General features: G+C 49.8%; 1 protein-coding gene across 1 annotated transcript in view; it reads left to right on the forward strand.

The window, feature by feature from the left end:
- The window catches only part of SYN3 (synapsin III), a 404870-nt gene that overhangs the window by 56706 nt on the left and 329767 nt on the right, over positions 1 to 18397 (forward strand). Inside the window, exon 3 of the mRNA XM_054696079.1 lies at positions 15496 to 15957. Coding sequence (XP_054552054.1) covers positions 15647 to 15957 — 311 coding nt within the window. The 5' untranslated portion in view covers positions 15496 to 15646. The remainder of the gene's footprint in view (positions 1 to 15495; positions 15958 to 18397) is intronic.

An 18397-nucleotide genomic window follows, 5' to 3' on the forward strand; every position in this document is an offset into this window, starting at 1 on the left:
CCTACTTTCCAAGGATGCCAGCTCATCTTCGTGTGGCCTGACTACTAGTTGATCACACATGCATGTGTGCCAAGCACAGTTCCAAGCAGCTTATATGGATGACCCATTTCATTCTCCCAACAAGCCTGTGAATGAAATAGAATCATTATCCCTTTTTATGATGAGCAAACGGAAGCACAGAAAAATGAATGACCTTGGGCATTGTGCTAGGAAGTGGGAACACTGCAATACCAGCCCAGTTAGTTTTGACTTCAGGGTCCATTCTTTTAACTATTATGGTGCATAGATCCTCTAGAAATATCTGCAGATGGTGAGAAGCAGGAGAAGTGGTAGTAACACCAACAGCACACAGGTTACTATGGAACAAACATGTGTGTTCTCCTTAGAGGAATTCCACGTAGGCATAATGAAGTTTCATGTCATAAAGATTTTACTTTTTGATTTTAGTTTTTGGATTAAAACAAAGGCTTTTATTCTCTCTCATCTAGTTAATAACATGGTGTGTCTTTTGTGAGATTTGAAAGAGCAACAGAAAGTGTCATGAGGTCACGTACCCCTGTGTTTCTAGAGTTCGCCTAAATCTGTCTCCTTCACTCCTGCTCCGAGCAGCTGGTGTGCTTCCTGCAGCAAACTTCTTTCTGACTTACCATGTCTGTGTGGCTGAAGTCAATCAGGGAAGGCAAACAACCAAATACACGTGTGTTGTTCCCTAAGGAAGAATCAATAAGAGCTGATGAAAGGGCTTTTCTCCTTTTTTGTAAAGTTCAGAGAGATGCTGCAGACCAGGGGGCCTGGGACCTTTTCCCTTTTCTGTGCAAGTTGTCGCTGCATTGGTGCCTCGGTAAGTTCAGGCTGCCCCAACACATGACCCTTGACCGGGAGCTTAAGCAGCAGACACTTAGTTCCCACAGTTCTGGAGACGCAGGCTGTGATCAGGGTGCAGCGTGGCTGGATTCCAGTGAGGACTTCACCCTGGCTTGCAGGTGCACTTCTTCATGCTTCGTGCTCACATGGCAGAGAGCAGGGAGGAGGAGCAAGCTCTCTCCTGCCCGTCTTATTACAAGGGTTCTTAATCTTCACAAGGGTGCCACTTCATAAGCTAGTTCCCCCAAATGCCCCTTTTCCAAATACTCTCGTGTTGGGCATAAGGGTTTTGGGGTGGGGAAAAACTCAAATATTCAATCCATAGCGTTGGGTGGCTGCGTTTGCAGTGCAGAAGATCTCCAGATAGTGCAGGAGCACGACGTGGTCTGGGAGAGTCTAGAAGTTTCCTTTGGCCGAGAGAAAGAGGGAGGTTTTCTGGGTGAGGATGGCCTTGCTGAGTTTTGGAAGAGGAATAGCATTTACTAATAATCCAGTGGGCACAGCCATGGTTAGAGGAGAATTCAATAGGATGGCATGCAGTGTGGACAGCGTATACAAAGGCATAAGACCACATGTTAATTCAGCATCAATTCCTCTAGCATTTGCTCAGCGCCCACTAAAGCCGTGGGTGCAGGTAACACCTTTCCTGCACCCTGGAAGTCAGTTGCTGCTGGAGAGGAAGAGGAGTAACAGGGGACTCTGCACCACTGGGTCAAGGTCCTGAACACCACAGTCAGTGCTGGGGGCTAGGGCCTGTCACCTCCTCTCTGTGCCAACTCTGGGCAAGTGACTGAAGCTACCTGAGCTTCAGCTGCTTCTGCTCCAAAATCAGGGTAGCAGAACCTTCTTTTTTTTTTTTTTTAGATTTTTATTTTTATTTATTTATACAAGCACTGGGTACAGAGAGAAGCACAGGAGGGTGAGAGAATTCACCAGAGCAGGGAGCAGAACAGGCAGACTGACGAAACACACTGCTGAGGAGAGCAGCGGGTGCAGCAGGAGAGGTCTGTGCACCATGTGGCACCCTCACCTGGGGGCCAGGGATTGAACCGGCGCTGCAGAGGCTGCGGGCAGCTTTGCAAGCCAGGGCTCAACCACTGCGCCACCGGGGGAGGCCCAGCAGAACCTTCTTCAAGGGGTGGCTAGGGCCACAGGAGAGTGACAGTAATGTGCTTATACGAGTGCCTGGCAGGGAGCAAGAATGCAGAAAATGTGGTTATTATTGAGTCTGACCAGTATTATTAGAAATCGGAATGAAAGAAGGTGGAAAAATGATCACCTTTCTGGCTTGAGTTCTTGCCCTTGAAGGTGAGAATGAAAGCTGTGGCTCTCAGCTCTGGTAAAAGCCTCTTGAACAAATGAGAGAAGAGGCCCCACCCTGGGCAGGGAGTAGAGGGGTTGCTGAAGGGCTTGCCTGTAGGAGGGCTGATAGCAGGGAGCCATGCGGGGGTGCTGATGATGGAGGCAGGGTGGGGGAGAGGAGTCACCCCATTGAGCTGAATCCTGAGTCACACTGAGCACACAGGCAACTGGACAGGTGACTACTTTTTGGAGCCTCAGTTTCCTGTGTACGTAGAGCGGGGACAGAACAAAGGATCGCGGTTTGTGTGGTCTGGCTGACTCTGTGACTGAGGCTCGGCACACAGGGGCAGCGTATGAACGTCGGGCGCTTTCTTGTTGTTCTAGCACCATCACCATCATTACTTTTAGGCCCACAGAGCTGGCAGTGCAGCAGCCACCTACCTTCTTTCGTGAAAACCTGCAAGCCAGCTGTGTCCACACCTGCCACTGTACCTGCAGGCAGGGAGGCGCCAGCCCCTCCAGCCACAGGAGGTGAGTGTGTCCCCAAACCTGCAGCTGAGCCGGCTGTTCCCAGAGCTTTCCGAGCCAGCACCCAGACTCAGGCTTCCCTGGGTGAAGGGCACTGCGGACTCTGCAGCAGAGGGCTCCGGCAGGCTGCCAGGGAGTTCCCCACTGGTGATGGTGCCAGCAGAGGTGAGAGGAGCCGGCCAGCTGGCCGGGAGTCGGGGGTCCTGGGCTGCCCCAGGAGCCAGACTGGCCTGATCTAGAAGCCAAACTCCATTCTGCCACCTACCGGGCACGGGGTGTTCTGCATTTGCTGTACCCCTGCTGTGCCCCAAGCCTCAGTTTCCTCATCTGTACAAGGCTTGATGATTATTCGCTTCACAGGGGTGAGGGAGGATGCGCGAGGATGCCTGTAACTAGCTCAGTGCCTGAGTACGCAGCCGGCCCGTGGCGGTGATGATCATTTTGTTATTTAAGAGAAAAAATCTGGAGAAGGTGAAGGGAGCGACTCCCCGTGTGCGCTGCTAGCCTGGAAGCCTGGATGGTGAGGGTGAGAATTTGGGAGACGGATGAAAACGCTGGCTGAAGGCTCAGGAGCTCTGCGTGAACTTGGCCTGGGCTCCATGTCGCTGAGGGACCTTGGACAAGTGACACCCTCGTCTGGGCCGTCGTGGGGGTAGAGTGCCGGGCGCGGGGTGCTGGGTCCCGGTGCCGTGTGCTTGGATCTGAGGTCTCACAGGCACCTCCTCCCACCCCTCGCGAGGGCCCCGCACCACCACCCCACCCCGCAGAGCTCTGTCCTCCAGACCAGACCCCACGGCCTCCCGGGGCCCGAGTTCTTCCCCGGGTGATTGCCAGGCGCCCCGCGGACGGTCCCTATCCTGGGCGTGGAGGACAAGCAGCAAGGTCGTGGGGGGTCCAGCGGGGGTGCAGGCCCTCCCGCTCTAAAGGAAATGCCTCAGGATCATGGACATGTAATGTGGGGGCAGGGTCGGCATTTCATGGGGTTGTGGGGAAGGGCTCTGAGGAAGTGACTTTGGAGGTGGCACCTGAACCACAAGGAAGAGGGACAGTCCAGGGCGGGGGCCTGAGGGCTGGTGGGCAGGGGTGACGGAGGGGGCGGCTGGCCTGTCTGCAAACGGAAGGAAGGCCACTCTGCATGCGGCACGAGTGCGGGGTGAGGGCGCAGGGGCTGCGGGCTGCGTGGGGGTGATGCACGCCGGCCGCCACCCCAGGACCACGGCGGCCACAGCAGGACGGGGTCATAAAACACGCGGTGGGGACGTGGGGGCACAGCAGAGCTTCCCGGGCCCCCAGCTGAGACAGGAAGGGGGCGCGGCCCCGGGCGGTGACCGTGGAGTAGAAGATGTGGGTGTCCAGAAGCCGAGGCAGAGGCCGGAGCTGCTGCTGCTGGGTGTGGGAGGCTGCGGAGGGCAGAGGCCGAGAACCGCCCGCATTTCCCGCTGAGCGCAGGTGGGGTGTGTGCTGAGAGGGGGTGCATGGAAAGGGGGCAGTGTGCGGCTGGGAGAGGCGGGGGACCCGGGATTCTCGTGGACGAGGTCGAATGACGAGGTCTGGGGCTCTGTCTGCGCTGCCCCCGGCATGAGCTGCCGCAGTGGCCCAGGGTGCCCGGCCAGGAGCTGGCCAGCACCAGCTGCACGGAGGCGGCCTGGGCGGGGACCCGGGAGCCACGGGGGAAGGTCGATGAGCTTGAGTCCTGCCCTTGCCTGGCCTGGCTGGGCGGCGCCGGGCCCTCCCTCTCTGCCGCCGCGTCTGTCTCATTCCTCAGCCTGCCTCTCTCCACCTGTCTCTCCGCGTCGGTCCGTCTAGAGCGCCTGTCTCTCGCTGCCGCTCTTTTCTCTCTGTCTCTCTCTTTCTTTTTCTCTCCCGGTATCCCTGCCTATTCCTCTCTCTCTCCACTCCTGTCTCCGTGTCTCTCTTTCTGTGTCTCTTTGTCTCTCCCTGTGTGTTTCTTCCTCTGACCCTGCGCATGCCTCTCTCTCCCTATCTCTCTGCGTATCTCGCCGTGTCTCTCTGAGTGTGTGTCTCTGTCTCACTGTCTCTCTGGGTGTCTTATTGTCTCTGTGTATGTCTCGGTCTCCGACTGCATGTGTGACCGTCTCTGTGTCTCTGTGTTTACGTGTGTGCTTCTCTCTTTCTGCTTCCCTGTCTCTCTCTGGTCTCCATCTCTGCGTGTCTCTTTGTTTCTCTCTCCTCCTCGCTGTCTGACTTTCCCACCCCGTCTCTGTCTCTCTCACCTGTCAATAGCTTCATTCAGCTCTTCCAGGTAGGAGGTATCCCCATTCCAGCCCTTCCTCTGCATCCTCAGGTTCAAGGCAGGTCTGAGTGGGCCCCCCAGAGCCCCCTCATCTCTCGGGAGAAGGCTGCGTGCCTGGCCCCCTGTGCTCTCTGACCTGCAGAGAGGCGGAGTGCACATCTGGTTTGGCCCTTGGCCACGTGGGTGTCCCTCCTGACAGGTGCTGCTGCCGCTGTCCCCAACTCAGAGTCTGCAGACAGACCTGCCCCTCCTCCACCTGCAGTGACAGGCCAGTGCAGGGCTCTGCAGGGGCTGGCAGCTCTTAATCCTAATTGGCTGGTGAGAGTAGTCAGGGACGCTTCCTAGAGGAGGAGGGAAGAGCCAGTGGGCTGAGCCAGAATAACCAGCTGAGGATCGTAGGCCAGCCAAGGGCAGTCCTGCCAGGCACAGGGACAGGCTGTATGAGCTGTTGTGGGGCCCGGTGCAGGGGATGGGAAAACTGAGCAGCTCTGTAGAGCTGAGCTGTTTACACGTGAGGAGCCAGATCCAGCTCATGGAGGGCTGGCACCATCGTGTCAGACAATGAATAGGCCCTCGCTCCGGAGGGGCCAGGTAACAAGCTAATCCCATGGAGGGGCAGTGCTGCCTAGTGGTTAGGGCCACGCACTGCAGCAAGGTGGCTGGGGTTTGAGGCCATGGTGACTTTGGGTCCCCATCTTTAAGATGCAGGTGATAATGGCACACCTACCCCATAAGGCTGGAGGGAAGAGGTGACAATGCATGTCCCATGCTTCAAACAGTCCCTGACAGCAGTGAACACAGTTTACAAGTTGGGTGACTGAGTGAGCTGCTTATCTCTGGACCTGGGTTCTATCCACCATGAACCAGGGCTGACGGCACTTCCCGGCCAGGGTTATGAGCTTTGGGGCCATCCTTGGGGTGTCCATGCCAGGCCAGACTCCCCAAAGAGGCTCCATGAACAGTAGCTGACCCCCACCTCACCCCATCATCACCACTGCTCTTCTCTCTCACGCGGGCTGTCAGCCCTAGTCCTGCCCACGCCTCCCTCCCCCTGTCGAGAAAGCACCATGGAACACGCAGCCCAGCGGCTGGAATTTACGTCCTGCAAAGACTCCCATGGGGGGCAGAGAGCCTGTGCTTTGCTGGCCTGAGGCAAATGTGTTCTCGGTCACAGGCATGGCCTGAAGGCTCCTCCGTGTGGCTGGTGCTGATCAGCGTGGCCCACATGACTGCTGGGCCTGGTTCTGAGAGAGAGGAAGATGATAAGGACCAGAAAATCCTGAGTCCGGCCCACTCTGCTCCTTCCACTCACATGGGATTGGGCCCAGCTCTGGTCCCACTGACAATGAAACTGGACCTGAGGGCTGCCTCCTGGGTGCTGTGGCCGGGCTGCCTGGTGCCCTGTGCCCGTCTGAGGAAGGAACAGAGTGGGGTCAAGACTGGAGCCAGGACCCAACTGCTGGACTCAGGCCAGCTGCTGGGTGTGGGAGGCTGGGGAGGGCAGAGTCCTAGAACCCCCCCACATTTCCAGCTGAACGCTGGTGGGGTGTTTACTGAGGGGGGAGATGGCCCAGCTCCACCAGGGAGCAGACGGAAGGTCTTGGGCAAGCCACTGACCTCCGTTTCCACCCCTGAAAATGGAGACAGTGTTTATAATGACTGACATCTCATAAGGATGTGAGATGATTCGAGGAGCCAGTGTTAAATAAAACTCACTCCTCTCTGCTGAGCTCTTGTCTCTTTCCTCATTAAATGAGGCAGTTGAATGGGATCCTGTGATCCCTGTGCATTTAGGCCTTGCAGTAAGTGGATATGAATTCACTCCTAATGCTGACCTGCTGCGGGATCTTGGATAAGTCACTGGACCCCACTGGGGGCTTCCGAGCAGAATCTGCTTATAGGAAATAACACCATCATGATGATTCTAATTAATATGTGAATGAGAACAGGTGCATTAGGATATACATAATATCGGGCTGTGACTTACATTTTAAATATAATATTAGGACACAATAGAGAAACTTAGGACTTTATTATCCTTGCGCACCAAGCTGTATAGCTTGTCTGAGTGTTTGGTACCTCCTAGGTGCTCCCCAAGTGATAACAATTCACCTTACACTGGAAATGCTGTAGAAAGGCGTTGACTTAAATGGACTGAGTAAGAAACACTATCAAATCCCAAGTCCCTTGCTAATTCAGTTTTAGTCAGAAGAAGCAGCTCTGACCTGGGGGAGGAATAGAAGATAAATAACTGAGAGGGCAGAGAAGAGGGAAGCAGAGAAGGCAAGCCGAGGGGGGCCAGAAAGCACAGCTTCCTCACCAAGATGGCGCCTCCTTGGAAGTGCCCTTGGCAAAGGGATAAAAACAAAGAAGATGGAGTTGATGCTGCCCACGTTGCCTCTTTATTTATTACCACTTATTTATTTGGGGTAACACTGGTTCACAGCACTGTATGTGATTCAGAGAAAGAGGCTCACACCTACTCAGATGTGCATCATCACGCCCCACCCACCCCAGAGCTCCCTTCTCCCCTCATTGCACACCAGTGGGCCTCCCCCTCCTTGGCTCCCACCCCGCCTCCCCATCTAGTGGCCTCAATTCTGCAGCCATTTCCAGACTTTGCTTTGGTTTAGTTCTGTCAGTTCCTTTGCTTTGTTCCTCTGTATTCCACACGTGAGTGAAATCATCTGGTATTTGTCTTTCCGCCCCTGCATCTTCTGAGCAAGCCCACATGTAAAATGAGCCAGGGGGACTCTGCTGGAGGAAGATTCCAGATCTGTGTTACCCATCAAGTGGTCCCACTGCTTTCCCCTACCCCCAGCCGCACGCTGCATCCAATGACATACCCAAATCTCAGAGCTTCCTGATCGCATTGAGAAATAATCTAAATGTTCTGTGTTCTGGCCTGTTGCTAGAGAGTGAGGTGTGAGCAAGATTTTCGGGCACATGATGCTTCAGGGGCGCATCCGTGGGGACTGCACTCAGACCCACACTGATGTGTCTGTGTCCCTTGATACCAGTGTTCCCCAGAGCATACAATAGTCAGGTTTTCTTTCTTTTTTTTTTAAAAAAAAAAGATTTATTGTTATTTATTTATGCATCTAAGAACTGGGGTGTAGGGAGTGAGAGGATTCACCAGACAGAGTGGGGAGCAGGACAGGCGGATCTACTGAAATACACTGCTGAGGGGAGCAGCGCACGAGGCAGGAGAGGTCTGCTGCACCATGTAGGTCAGCTCCCTGGCCAGGAATCGAACTCATGCTGCAGTGATTGGCAATAGCTTGATAGCACTGAGACTTTAACCCCTGCGCCATCGGGGAGCCCCAATAGCCAAGTGTTCTTAATGAAATCAGGACACAGCTTTCTGGGGTTCTTTGGCAGGGATGGAGGGAGAGGCTGGGGCTTGGGTGTGCTTCCAGGCAGGTGGCACAGCAGCCATAGCCCTTAGTCTCAGGTGCTCTCCTAGGAGTGGCCATAGGACCCCAGCAGGGGCCAGTCCATGGGGAGGTGCTCTGGGACCCTGTTCTGGTGCAATGGAGACTGCACTGTTCAAAGATATAGAAGAACTTGGGCCACAGTTCACCCTGGGGCCACTGGGAGATTTGATTGTAGGGGTGAGATGTTGCAGTAATATGATCGCGGGGTTTTATGTCAGCCTGGGGGTGCCCTCGGTCACCAAGCGGCATTTGGCAGAAAAGGGGACCTGGGGGAGCCCAGCAACTCCAGCGCTGTGGTTGGCTTAGGGAAAGTGAGTTCATCATACATCCTTTACACAGGGCCACAGCAAGTATTGATTAGATTTATCTCAAGAAATAAAGACTTTATTCAGTGGGTGGTGGTGAAGTAGAACTACCCGAAGGGACGGTTGAACCCATGACTAGTAAAAAAACCCAAACAGTGACCCATACACTATTTGGACAGTGTCCTTGGCAGGTGTTAGTGGCCCTGGCTGCTCTATATCACGTCCATGCAATTAAGCTGTGCTTATTGTTTGTTTTTGTTTTTGTTTTTGCCATAATGCTATTGGACTCTTAATAGATGACAGTGTAAACCTCTCTTTCACAGGCACTGGGAAACCAAAACCTTCCTGTGACTAACTGCTGGCTTTATTGGGGTCTGGAGTCGAACCCTGGTGTGCTTACACAGAATTGCCCACCCCCACATAGGTGTATTTATTTATTTACAAATCATGTACACCTTACTAACATATTGCCCCTGTAAGAAGAACACACACACACACACACACACACACACACACACACACACTGACAAAGAAATTGAGAAATGAAGTAAAAAACTGAAATAAATATTCAAACATGTTTGTTTTTCCAGCCTTCCAATGTATCATCTTAGAAATCCCTCCCTACATGTACGAGAACATGTTTTGTAACCCCGAGTTTTGGCCTTTCTCTGAATATATTTTGGATCAGGAAGGCTGGTTATAAATACATGGGGGGAGTCTCACCTCTCTGGACCTCTAGGGGAATCTCTCCCAGGATATTTCCTGACCCTCTGGGGTGTTCGCGAACAGGGGAGGGAGTTGCCAGCTCACACCTACAAACCCTAGCTCCGCTCTCCGAGGCTGGGGTCCTCCTGCCTCCCACCTGTGGGAACCAGCACAGCCACTCACAGGAGATCAGGGCTGTGTGAGTGGCTCTGAACTCATCAAAGGCAGCACCGCTTTCATGTGGCTGTGGCTGGGGAAGAGCACAGAGGATGAAAGGCCCCAGGGCCTGTGTGTGGAGAAGGAGCTGCTCCCTGCTGCAGAGGCGAGTTTGACCTTTTTCCAGGAAGTTAAAGGTCACTTAGCTCTGCACTGGGGGGTAGGGGTGGCACGGTCTGGGCTCTTAGCCTCCCCCTGGACTCCACTTGGCCCCCGTCCACGTGTCTCCATGAATTTTTTAACTTTCTGCTCCTGCAGAAGGGACTTTAGCCTCTGGTAATTACCCAAATGCAGGTTCTTAGTAAGGGAGAAAAAAAGACAATCTTTCAGCACTCCTGGAGCGGAAAATGGGGTCTGGATGGGCTTATGTAGGGGAGAAGCTTACTGAACAATGAAATCAGATGTCCCATTTTTGGTTCAATGCAGGCTTATGTGTCAGGCACTGTGAGGGCTGCTTTCTTTCACATAATCACACCTTTAGTCTTTCCAAACCAGTGGTGAGCATAGTTTCATTTCATTCCTGGTTTTTGTTTTTTTTTAAATATTTGTTTATTTATGCACACAAGAGCTGTGGTGCAAGCCAGAGATGCGGTGGGTGAGGATTCACCAGAGACAGAGTGGGCAGCAGAACAGGAAGATCGACTGAAATACACTGCTGAGGGGAGCAGCGGGCGAGACAGGAGAGGTCTGCTGTGCTATGTGGGTAGCTCCCTGGCCGGGGATGGAACTCATGTTGCAGTGGCTGTGGATAGCTTCAGAGTGCTGCGTCTTAACCCCTTGCGCCACCAGGGAGGCCCCTCATCCCTGTTATTTTAAAGAGTTTTACTCAACACTTCTTGAGTCCCTACTACGTCCAGTCACTGTGTTAGGTGCTTGGGATACACCAGTGAACAAATAAATGCTTTTTGATCTTGGGACACTTGCAACCTATCAGAGGGGGCAGAAAATTAACAAAGCAAAGTAAATAAGTAAATGATATCATTTATACCAGGAGATGCTTGCTATGGAAAAAGAACAAGTAAACAGTAGGAGAGATCCAGTGTGGCAAGCAGTGGGATTATAACATCCGGTGGGCAGGGCAGGACTCTCTGGATGACCTTTGACTGGCTAGCTGCAAGAGATGAGGGTACCTGGCAAAAACGTTCCAGGTGAAGGAACAGCCAGGGCTGCGGTAACTGATGAGCAGGAAGGTCGGTGTTGGAAGTCACCTTGAATAATTCTTATCTGATGTACCTTTGGGAGAAATGCGGGTGTCAGCTAGTGAAACACCATCCCACTGATGTTTGCAGAGCTGTTTCAAGTGCCCAAGTGTCAGCATGTGGTGTTATCAGTATTCTGGACTTTGGCCACCGTGACAGGTATTCAGTGGCATCTTGTGGTTGTAGTTTGCATTTCCCTAAGACATGTGACTTGGCGCCTCTTATGCTAACCTGCCATCCTGCCACCTCTTCAGTGAGGTGTCTGTGAAGGTCTTTGGCCCATTTTTTAATTTAGCAGCATGTGAACAAAGCTATGGTAGGAACAATTGAGAGATGATAGGGCAGCTGTTTGGGGGGACAGAACCGACAGGTCTGGTGACTGAGTGGCTGGAGCTGCTGGTGGCTGGTGCAGGTTAAGCAGCAGTCAAGGAGGAGACGTGGGTTTCTGGCGAAAGTGAGTGAATGGAGGGTGGACTTCCTGGAGGGAGTGGCGAGGAGATGTTCAGGAGCTTAAACTCGTCTGGGGAAGAGCAAGTTGCTGGACGGGGTGTCTGCGAGACATCTGACCAGGGATGTCCACTGTCACGTCCAGGCTAACTGGATGCCCATCTTTCCCCCAAATCACTGGGTCACTCTGAAGCAACTCTTACTCTAATGGAGTTCTTCCTGCTTTGATGCAAAATCTGTGTCCCTGTGACTTACTGACAAGTCTCCAGCTTTTTTTTTTTTACCCTTCCCAGTTAAGTCTTCCTCACGCCACAGCCTCCAAGGAATAAGCCTGCAAAGTTGCTTTACCTTTCTCTCCCCTACTTTCTGTTTCTCTACTTTCTTTGACATTTTATTTATTTCTCCATTCTTTATTTCTTAATCTTTTATAAAAATACAATTTTTGATTTTTTTTTAGATAATGCTGAAGGGCAGAATTTTCCACCATATCAAAGTTGCTTGAATCAAGTGTTAGTTTTCCATCTGTTGTGGCCACCTCTGCCCTCTACTGGCCAGTGGTGGCACAGCATGGGGCTGAGTGCTCAGCAGATTTACTGGATTCTATTTCATCTCTTCTATTAGGAATCTTCTTCCCTTCATTTCTGTGCTCTTCCTCCCACAACCCCTCCCATCCTCACCTTGCCCTTCCATCAGATTGTTTACCACTGAGGAGAGCCCAGTGTCTAGGGGCACAAGAAGTGGCCCACACACAGAAAGACAGCTCTCAAATCACATAACAACATTTCATTCTTGGGTGAGGACCCAGATGGCCACAACACCCTCCTGACTCACACTCCTGCTTCCCTGTTAATCTCTACCGCAGCCTCGGTGCCCTGCTTACCTCTCTTGCTCATACATATCTTCTACAGTTTGGTAGCCAGGCAGTCTAGGTGAGGTCTCCCTCTTGCTTATAACTTCCCATGGCTTACTTTCACACTTGGATTAAAATCAAAATTATCTTTAGTATGCCCTCTATAATCTGGCCTCTATGTCGCCAAAGATTTCCTCATAAAAATCTCCTTCTTGTTTCCTAGGTGAGCTGGCCTTTCTTCTATTCTCCAAACGTGCCCTACTCTTGCCAACCACAAGGCCTTTGAACATGCTTTTCTCCCTCGCTGCTCCTTCATTAATTAGTTTAAAGGTCACCTCCTCAGAGAGGCCCTCTCTGATCCCCCTGTCTGAAGACCCTCCCCAAATTACTCTCTATGCTAGCGCTTTGTGTGTTCCTCCCAACCATTTGTCCCAACTCATAAATATTTGCTCACTTGTTCATGATCTGCTTCTCTTAACCAGATTGTAAGCTCCACTGGGCCCTGTGGTGGGGAGAAGTTACAGGGCAAGCCTCTGACCAACACTGGAATTGGGCAAAGGATAACTAGCATTTTGGTGACTTTTCTACCTAGTATTTCCAAAATGAAAGAGGTTGAGTTCTTTCAACCTTGTGTTGGACTCATCTGTTCATAGGTGATAATGAAAAACTCTAAATAAAATATTTAAAAGAAACTATTTGCGAGTCCTAGAACGAATTAAATAGTTGGTAGAATCGAGAGGGTATTTGACTGCTGAAGAAGGGAACTTCCTGCACCACTTAGGAAGATCCACTGCCTTGGCGTTTCTTCTCTGAAAGCACCCCTGGTCCACATGACCAGTAGCTGCTAGACCTTCAGCCAAGAGTAGCCATTTTACTGGCTTAACAAGTCAGAATGCCTGGAAAATGGGGACATTTAAAGAGATGCCCAGTTCCTTGTTTCCAGTAAACTCAACTGAGTCTGTGTGAATTCTGTGTTATAGTTCAATCCCTCTTTCAGCCCATTTCTGCTCTTCATACTCACCCATGGTTATTAATCATGGGAGCACTTGAAGAGAAGCTTCCTGCTTGCAAATCACCAAGACAAAACAGCTTCCTGGCTGGGGAACCTGACTTACAACAATCTAATTGATATTTATAGAACATTATCCCCAACAAGTGCAAAATACACATTCTTTTCAAGTGCAAATGGGACATTCATCAAGGTAGAACATATTGAGCCATAAAATTAATCTCAATAAATGTCAGAGATGACAGTTTTTAAATCTTACAGACTATGTTCATTAAGCACCAATGAATCACATTAAAAGCAATGAGTGTAACATATCTGAAAGAGCAGAAGAATTGGAAAATTAAACATGTTTAAATGAGACATGAGTCAAAAATAATCTCAAATAATTAAGAATAATTTAAATTAAATAATAATGAAAATATGGGTCACATTTCTGAGATGCAGCTAAAGCAGTGCTCAGGTGGAAATGCATTTCTTTAAATGCTTATATTAGACAAGAAGACTTCAGATTAATGGTCCCCATTTCCATCGTAAGAATCCACAGAACAGGGCCTCCCTGGTGGCACAAGAGGTTAAGCACAGCACTATGAAGCAATCCGCAGCCTCTGCAGCACTAGTTCCATCCCTGGCTGGCCAGGAAGCAACCCACATGGTGTAGCAGACCTCTCCTGACTCGCTCGCTGCTCCCCTCAGCAGTGTATTTCAGTCAGTCTGCCTGTTCTGTTCCCCACTCTGTCTCTGGTGAATCCTCTCACCGCCCGCCCCCACCTCTGGCCTGTACCCCAGCTCTTGTATGCATAAAAATAAATAAATCTTTTTAAAAAAAAAAAGAATCCAGAGAATGAACCCTTAAACCCAAAATAAGAAGCAATAAAGAGCAGATTTAAGTGACATAGAAAACAGTGGAGAAAAATTTTAAAACTATGTATTTTTGAAGATTAATACAATTTATAAATTCCTAGTACGCAGATGAATCAAAAAGAAAAATAAATTTCCAATATTAGGAAGTTCAGGAGAAATCACTATAGAGCCTACAGAAAATGAAAGGTTAGAAGGAAATATAATGAACAACTTTATGCTAATGCATTTCACAACTAAGATGAAATGGGGACATTGCCTGAAATCACATATTGCCAATACTTAAATAACAAGAAACACAGATTATAAATAGATTTATCAAAGGGATTGTGTTCATTATTTAAAAAAACCTTCCCACAGAGGAAACATCAGTCCCAGATGGCTTCACTGTTGACTCCTGCCAATAATTTAAGGGAAAAATACCAATATTACATAAACTCAGAAAATAGAAAACTTGAAAACACTTCCTAATATATTTTGTGATATCAGCATTACCCTGATAGCAAAACCTGGCAAAGACATTGCGAAGAAAGAAAATTATAGAACACTATTTCTCATGAGTAGGGACATAAAAATCCTCAACAAAACATTATCAGATTGAATTAAACAATACATAAAAAGGATAACTCACTATGACCAAGTAGGATTTGTCTCAGGAGTGCAAGTTTGGTGTAACATTTGAAAATTTGTGTAATTCATTACATTAAGCAAATAAGTGGTTTTTAAAAAAGATATAATCCTCTCAAATACTTAGGAAATCACTTGGCAATTCAATCTCCATTCATGATAAAAATTCAATCAACTAAGATTACTAGGGAGCTGTCGCTATTTGATCTAGTGCATTTATTTAAAAAAAAAACACAACTAACATACGAATTTGGGGCAGGGAACCCAATTTAGTCCATAGAAATATGTATTCTAGAATATCTGGAAAATACAAGTAAGTGAAAGGAAAAAGATAAACAGTCATGTAATCTCATTATGCAAATGAAGTCACTGTTAATATTTTGACGCATTTTCTTTCTGTTATTTCAACTTTTATGTGGTTGTAGTCATCCTGTAGCCTACCTTTTTGGGTCATGACCCTTTAAATTTAACTTAAAATGTGGCTTTTTTTTTTGACATTACTAATATTTCTTTGTAAGTGCCCCTTTTTAATAGCCACAGAAGCTTCCACCGAGTGACTAGTTGTAGTTTATTTGTTCATTGTCCTGTGATTGACCGTGGTATTGTGCTATTGTAAATAGTGTTATTGTATTGTGCTATTGTAAATAGTGTTATGATAAATATATTTGTACAGGAGGCTTTTTTTTGTAACTCAGATTCCTTTCTTGGGATAGAATCCCAGAATAATGAAAACTGTAAGCTAAAAGGATGTGCTCTAATTACACTCACCAAATTCCTCTCCAAAAGGAGGCCCCCATTTGCATCGCCCCAGCAGCACGACTGGAAGGGGCCATATCTATTTGCCCTTGAGGAGGTAGAAGTCTCGTTCACTAATGTATGGGTTTGTCCCCACAGGTTAAGCAAAGACAGCAGACAGAAGTCAGCAGGTGCAAGATTGCCCTGCTCTTCTGGTCCAAGACCCTCCCACCCCCTCTACCTGCTGCCTCTGTCCTGGGCACACCTGGACACATCTGAGTAGAGACAAGCCATCCATCCATCCGCAGCCATGAATTTCCTCCGGCGGCGCCTCTCGGACAGCAGCTTCGTGGCCAACCTGCCCAATGGCTACATGACGGACCTGCAGCGCCCAGACAGCTCCACCAGCTCCCCTGCGTCCCCGGCCATGGAGCGAAGGCACCCCCAACCCCTGGCGGCCTCCTTCTCCTCACCAGGGTCCAGCCTGTTCAGCTCCTTTTCCAGTGCCATGAAGCAGAGCTTGCAGACCCCCTCAGGGCTGATGGAGCCACCAGGCCCCTCCACGCCCATTGTTCAAAGACCCAGGGTCCTGTTGGTCATCGATGATGCCCACACCGACTGGTAAGCAGGAATCTATGGGTGCCCCCCACTGAGGGGCAAGGGAGGCCAGGGGCTGAGCTCAGCTCTGGCCTGGCTAGACTCCGTGGTATTGGAGACTGGAGGGAGGGAAGGAGACTCACCTTGACCTTGTTGCTACGGGGAGCCAGGTGTGTGCCACCCACTTTGCCACACTCTCCTCCACGTCCCACCTGGTTGTGGCGCATAGTGGGCACCCAGTAAGTGTGCATTAAAAGCAGGAATGAATGCCTCCAGGTCACGTATGCCTGACACTCTGACTCTCCGTGCATCTCTCCATTCCTGGAGAAGGCAGGCCAGGCTGGGAGCCACGGAGCCTGCACTTGGGAGCAGGAAACACTTAGAGTCTGTAATACACAGTCAGCAGAGTCAAATCACAGCTTGTTCAGCAGGCTCAGACATCAGTCTACTTCCTTGCTAAGAAATCACCTCACTGTCCCCAGGGCTGCTGAGTGCCTGTCCTCTTTCTGGCCCAGTCTGCATCATCTCCTGTCCTGCTGCTTGCTCGAGGCTCCTCTCTGCAGCCTGCAGCCCCTCTGCTCTGTGCTGCTGGAAACATCATCTTCAGGTCCTGACTTTAGGGGCTAATTTCTGCAGAGGTGTTACTTCCAGGCCCTCTGACCTGACCTGTCCATCCCTCTGCCCATCTGTGGTAACCAAAATGCCTCTGTGGCCTTTGCAGGCTTCTGTATTTTTTTTAGCCCAGCGCCTGACCTTGATGTTGAGTGTTCTCAGCTGACTATGTTACCTGTGGCCCAGTCAGAGTTTTCAGTGATATGTGATGGGGGAGTATTTAGAAACTAAGTCAGGAATACTGCTAGATAACTCTTCTATGTGGCTTCTAAATAAACCAAACTGCAAAAACCAGAGAGGGAGGGGTGGTTACAGAGGCAGGGGGTGCAGGGGTGGGTGGGGGTTACTATTCAAGGGTATATACTTGCAACTGGTAGATAAATAAGTCCAGGCGATCTGATAACGGGACAGTGATTATAGACCACAAAACTGCATTATAAACATTAAATTTGCTAGGAGACTAGATTGTAATTGTACTCACGCAAAAAAAAAAAAATCATAATGATGTGGTAAGAGAGAGCCATAGCTAAAGCTACAATGCAGTCCTATTGCAATATAAATGTAGCAAATCTATATGGGGTACAATTAAACTTACACGATGTTACATGTCAATTATACCTAAATTTAAAAAAGCCCTGTTTGTCAGGAAAGTTATTTCCTGTAAGGAGGTGGATTGCATTAGCGGCTATATGCTGCCCATGATTGAGAACAGAGACTTCAGTTAGGCCCTTTAGGTGCACACCCCATTCCTACCCCATAGTAGCTATATGGTTGTTGTAAGTTAACAGCACCTAAAATGGGAATAATAAGAATAGCCACCCTGTGGTTATAAGTGTGGGTGGAGTTAATAGCCGAGTGCTTCGGATCTGTCTGGTAGACAGTAAGTGCTGCTGAGGTGTGATTTGCTGCAGGTCATTGTGACCTTCTGTGTGTGTGTCATCGCCACAGCCCCTGTGGGCATGCCTGTTTGCTCTCTACTAGCCCAGTATTGGGAGAAGGGATTAAGATTTACCCCCACAGCACCAGGGTTTTGTGATGTTCAGTCTTCCGCATGAGTTCCTGAGTGATTAAGTTGGATCTTAATTAATCTCTGTCCCCCCTGGTCCCCAACCCATCGGGTGTGTGAGGGCGCAGTCAACGTGTCTGTAAGGCAATGAATGGCCTTAGCCAGGGAACATTCTCATTTTGGTTTCATTCCTTCAAATCTCCTGGCATGACCCATGCGTGACTTAATTCAGGATGAGCCCATCGATGGGGATGTGATTTTGGCCACTGAATGCATCTTGATCTATTCCAGTCATACCTTAGATGCCCATACTTTAATTATGCCTTGGGAACAGCAATGTTATTCCTGCCCCTCAGTGGGTAAGAAAAGAATCGAGAAAGAGAGATTCATGAACTCACCTAGAAGCTGGTTCTGCAACCATGGGGTGTTTGTGATGGAGACTTCCTCTTTGCAGACACATCAGCTTCTCATACAGAACTCCATCCTATGTTCTTCAGGAACTTACTAACCACTCTGAATCTCAGTACATTCCCAGTTTTCTCCGAAGGGATGCTAACTGGCTTAGTTCCAAACCCTCCTCTGCCAAGTTCCGGAGAGAGGCAGTGGCCCTGCTCCCACGGTGGCCAGCAGGTGGCGCTCCAGCCCCGCTGTCCCTGGCCAGCTTTGGCAGAGCCTGGGCTGCCTGGGTCAGGCCCTCCTTCATTGTGTGAACTGTCTCCTGAGAGGAAGAAGTTGTTAAAGGGGGAGAAGCCAGCTCACACAGCCCCTTTCTTCCCCCTTTGAGATGATAATGAGGGGGGAGATGATCCACCATCTGTCTGGACTGAGAGTGAACCCACCGGGAAC

Source organism: Talpa occidentalis, unplaced genomic scaffold (assembly GCF_014898055.3).
Source record: "Talpa occidentalis isolate TD23 unplaced genomic scaffold, MPIMG_talOcc4v2.1 talOcc4.16, whole genome shotgun sequence".
NCBI lineage: Eukaryota > Metazoa > Chordata > Mammalia > Eulipotyphla > Talpidae > Talpa > Talpa occidentalis.